This window comes from Penaeus chinensis, chromosome 27 (genome assembly GCF_019202785.1).
Source record: "Penaeus chinensis breed Huanghai No. 1 chromosome 27, ASM1920278v2, whole genome shotgun sequence".
In the NCBI taxonomy this organism is placed as follows: Eukaryota; Metazoa; Arthropoda; class Malacostraca; order Decapoda; family Penaeidae; genus Penaeus; species Penaeus chinensis.
This window is the reverse complement of record NC_061845.1, coordinates 5,238,548-5,243,547: the sequence shown is the minus strand read 5'-3', so window position 1 is coordinate 5,243,547 and position 5,000 is coordinate 5,238,548. Positions and strand designations below refer to the sequence as shown.

At 37.8% G+C, this 5,000-nt stretch overlaps 1 protein-coding gene across 11 annotated transcripts in view; it reads right to left on the bottom strand.

Moving 5' to 3' along the window:
* LOC125039411 (DDB1- and CUL4-associated factor 8-like) overlaps window positions 1-5,000 on the bottom strand; it is a 34,729-nt gene that overhangs the window by 21,536 nt on the left and 8,193 nt on the right. For all 11 annotated transcript variants that reach the window (XR_007116119.1, XR_007116120.1, XM_047633297.1 and 8 more), the window contains 8 exons: window positions 4,621-5,000; window positions 4,057-4,303; window positions 3,662-3,920; window positions 3,046-3,281; window positions 2,659-2,830; window positions 1,985-2,150; window positions 468-598; window positions 218-337 (listed from right to left, as the gene is read on the bottom strand). The exon at window positions 4,621-5,000 is cut by the window's right edge and continues 167 nt beyond it. Coding sequence is in view for 9 of the 11 variants with exons in the window: in XM_047633297.1 (XP_047489253.1) it covers window positions 218-337; window positions 468-598; window positions 1,985-2,150; window positions 2,659-2,830; window positions 3,046-3,281; window positions 3,662-3,920; window positions 4,057-4,303; window positions 4,621-5,000 (1,711 nt within the window). In the remaining 2 variants the exon portion in view is untranslated. The remainder of the gene's footprint in view (window positions 1-217; window positions 338-467; window positions 599-1,984; window positions 2,151-2,658; window positions 2,831-3,045; window positions 3,282-3,661; window positions 3,921-4,056; window positions 4,304-4,620) is intronic.

Below are 5,000 nucleotides of genomic sequence, written 5' to 3'. Positions count from 1 at the left end.
AATGATAACACACATTCATACACTGCAAGGACTCATTCATACACACATGCAAGCACTCATTCACACACATGCAAGCACTCATTCAAACACACATGCAAGCACTCATTCACACATGCAAGCACTCATTCACACATGCAAGCACATTCACACACACACACGCAAGCACTCACAGATTCACTTTACACACAAAGACAAGCAAATATAAATTGTAGCCTACCTGATCCAGGTTGGGCAGGTCTGGATCTTCCTCACACGTTGGCACCCAAATTTTAACATCGTCGTCAAGGCCACTTGTAGCCAGCACTGGTATGTGAGGATGTGGCTCCAACACATTAACCTTTGTGACAAAAATTATGCATAGTATTTATTTTCAAGTAAATTATCAATGAAAGAAAAATATTACAATATAAATTGCTGGCAAATATTTTGAATTTCTCATCAGTAAACTGATTACATATAGGACCTACCACTCCATTCTCGTCTCCTGGCATGCACTGGACAATGGCCTCAGTCTCGCGATGCCAGAAGAATATGTTTCCACAGTCAGACCCTGATACAACGTACTGGCTTCCAGGACCAAAGAAATTTACACCCTTAACTGTTGGGACAGAAAGAGTATATAAAATGAAAAAGATCTATATCACTTTCAGTGAAAAAAAATGATGAACAACTGCAATCTAAATTGGGCTATATCAATAATAATCTGTTTCTTATCTATGAAAGCAAGTCTGTTATTCATATCCATTTCCAAGCCATAGCATTCAAATTGGGTGAAAGAAACTCTGCAGAAGGAAAACACACAAACACTCATGTATGGTGTTCTGACACTTTGCCTCCCCTTTGCAATGTTATTATTTCCTTTTCTGCAATTTCCTTTCCTTGCACAGACTACATATTATCTCTCTAGGTATTCCATAACTCAGTGCAATAATAATAACACTAATTTCATGGTGGATAGGAATAGGATCCTGAGTGTCGAAATAGGGTCCTTCCTGGAGCCAGTGCTCTTCACAGATGGTACAATCTACACTTGTTTAGTGATAGAAATAATGCAAGAGCCCCCTCCTATATGCACACTGAGTATAATTACCCTCCAAGAGTTTTGTTGACTTGTGGCTAGGCATTCTTGTCAACTTGACCTTCAGCCAAAATTCTCATGATGGCATGTTCCTGTCACATGGCCCTCAAGCCAGATTTTCATACCATGATGGTCACATCTCCCAGATCCTTGGGGTTAATCCATTGGATTCAAATGCTTCCCTGCCATCATGTGGCTCAAAATACAGGTATTAAGCTTATGCAAGTGGACCACTGCCTGTAGGCCAGCCACTAACAGACACTCGTGTGCAGTGACAAGACTCCATGCCTCCTTTTTGTAAGGTTATTTTGTCTTTTTTGGCATAATAGTTTTTAGCTTTCTTGTTATTTTCCAATGTCTATATCTGTCATTTGATTTGCTTCATCCAGATGGTAATAGGCTGTTTTTATTGCACAGACTCCATTCTCTCTGAGTAGTCTTTAACTCAGTGCAATAATGATAACAATAAGTAATATTTTGTAATTTGTCTTTTTTTTTATAATATTCAATTTTCTGTAATACAACCTGCACCACCTTTCATCGCAGGCAGGGATATTATTATTACCACTATAGTGGTAATAATATCAATAACAACAATCACAATAACAGTAATAATAAAGACATTTTCTTCTAAAAAGAGGTGAGATCAAGAGTCCTAGTAGGTGATTCCTTGGTGACTAAACACTTGTGGAGCTATCCAAGTATTGCAATTATGAATCATCACTTTATTAAGGATGTAAAAATTCATGACTGTCATCATAACAATGCATATTTTCCTCTCTTGTTTATTAAATTCTATCAAAATATAGACCCTCATTAGGGTAATTTTGCAAACCATATCATGAAGAACAGAACTGTGATATGCTTTAGTATTTCTAATAAAAAATGCTTTTATTATTTACATACCTGTAGCACTATTACGATGGCCGGAGTATCTATGGACTGCATCTGCAGCTTCAGAGCGGGATGTATCAAACAGATAAATGTCATCATCATTGTATGATGCCAGTATAGAGTCCCCATTACCACTGTAAACTGCACAAGTTACTGTTGGTGTCGGGACAGCCTCATACTGTAAGTAATCATACATATAAATTCTAACGGAAAAAAAATATATACATATATCACAACTTACGCAAACTGAACAAACAGTTAGGAATACTTACATACTAATGGCAAAATATCCCCATAGCAAAGTTTAATGTTGTGAAACCACTTCCATATTAACCATAAATCTCCAAGAAAATGTTGTGTTCACTTTAGCATTGTTTTGTGAAATGTCTCTGCACACAAATGGCTCTGCAAGTGCTTAGCCACTAAGGAGTCAATTAGACGACCTTGTGACCTCACCTGATTTCAGCTTCCTTGAGTTTGCACAAAAAATGTTTTTTTTACTAATACTATCAATAATGATGGTGTTGTTGTACTCGTAATTGGCTCATAGGTGACTTAGTACTTGTCAAGCCATGTATGTGTACAAACAATTAATAAATTAAACTCACAATGGGCATGTCATGTCAATACATGCCATCCCCTCTTCAAGTTAAGAGACAAATCTAAAGACTGGGAACTCAGCTTACCAAATGTCTTGGACAGTACTTCAAAGTTGGGAAGTCATTCCCACAACGTCGGTCATATACTCGAACATACTGATCGTGCCCACTAACACAAAACTGATTTTCATTGATTGGATGAGCATGGATGCTATAGAGAGAGACACGGCTACCAGAAATGTCCTTCACAAATGCCACCCTGAAAATTCAAATAACAATAAGTACAGGAGTGGGTCTTCTAAAGTAATTTTTTGGAAATTTCTAAAACTCTGTTTTTCATTGTTTCTGATCTGCAATTACCACAATATATATTCTTATTCAACATACACCAAAATAATACCAATGCCAAGTTGAGCCTATATGACAAGATGAAAAACTATCTTCTAATACAAGCAACCACACAAGCACAAAAACCTGCTAGGCTGCTCCTGACGAATATCAATATTAAGTACAACAGCATCTTCTCCAGCAGATAAAACAACATGTGGGGAGGTAGGGAGGGTGGCAAGCTTATGTGCTGGGCCATGATGCTTGGCCAATTTTCTTGTGGCCTTGCACACGCCAGTGGAGGATAGTTCAGCCAATCGAACTTGTCCATCCCTTGCACAGGATACAATGTGTGTGTCACCACTCAGTGGTAGGAACTTGCTCTGAAAGAGAATGTAAATACATACTGCTTTAAACAACTTATGTAAGAGAAAAAGAATAATCTATAATCTAACAAAGACCAGGTAATGATATTACAATCTATTTAAAACTTTGATTTGCAGTTAAGAAAAAAGCCAGAAGAGCAATTAATATGAAATTGGTGTGCATTTAAAAAAATGGCAACTCTACAAAATGCTTACTTTTGGATCAAAATATAGATTCTGTGGTCATAAAATTTCCATACCAAATAAACTTCTTACTGTTGTAATAAACACAGACTTTATATAAATAATGTATTATGAAGTTTCATATAAGATTCTTAAAATACTTCAGGGCATTGAAAAACAGGGGAAAAAGAAGAAACAAGCAAATTCACTCTTACCTGGAACACATTATTCCTATGTCCACTGTAGAATGTGATTATGGCTTTCTCTCGAGCCCAATCCCAAACGGCAATCTGGAAATCATCAGAGCCACTGGCAAGCCTGGTGCCACTCGCATTGAAGCTTAGGGCATTAACGCATCCCCTGTGGAACTCCATCTTGTACATGAGTTCAAGGCGCTTAGGTACATGGAGTGAGTCATAGTAGTGGTGACTAAATAACACTGAGGATTGGTACCTTGATCGACTGCCTAACTGCCTGGAATAATTTGGAGGGAAATGATTCAGAATATTTTGTATTTATGAATCCTTCATTGTTATAAAATCCCATGTGAATATCAATGACATAATCTTATGCAATATGAAAATTAGATTCATCTTCTCCATAAACCAACCTCTGAACAACTTGATCTACAAAATTCCAATGGTGTTTTGGTTTGGGCCGTTCCTTAATTCTTGTCATTTCTTTGGCAATGGCTTCTTCTGTGTCCTTCCACTGTGTTTCATTCTCTATGCCATCCTGGAGACCCCTACGTCGCCCACCATCATCAGAGTCAGAATCTGTGTCTGACAAAAGTCCACCAAATATTCTTTGGCTGCTGAAACGTCGCTCAATGCGACGTTCCATTGGTGGAGAGTCATCTTCAAAACAAAACAAATTGCAATGTTACAGTATGCAATGAGCAATAAAGTCACAATTCTTACAATTGCAAAAAATACTGGAACTGATTAAATATATTCTAACTCAACAGCAACTGGTAATATTTTGGCAAACTTTGACAAGGGCAGGCATATATTATGCAAGACCTTATCTAAGCAATCAAGACATTAGTTTATGTGTGAGACCTTTTCTCATATTCTTGACACAAAAACAAACATTAAATAGCGTAAAGATTAACACCATCCTTGATATATAAGCACCCATAAAATTCATAACTGCTGTCTGACCTGAACTTTACCTGTGTTATCATCCTCAGTGTTTCCACTTGCAGCACTTCCAGTCTCCATTGCTGATGGACTAGTAGGCTCCATGTGATCTGTCTCAGTGTCACGACTTGTATCTGCGCTTGTGTCCTCCATTTCTGATGCCAAGGTTATGGTCACGTTTCTCCGTGTCAAAGCTGTGTCAGACTTTTTCTCTTCATTGTTGCTTGCACGCAGGGTACTGTCATCGTCATCGTCATCACCACTATCATTTGAACTTGACTCGAGTAATCTTGGTCTGTAGTTTCTCAGGCGACAGGTCTTCCCCTTGACAATCGAGATGCCTGAAGACTCTCCACTTTTTTTCTCCCCTTCTGACTTTAATTTCTTGTTCCCTTCATCATCATCTGAATTT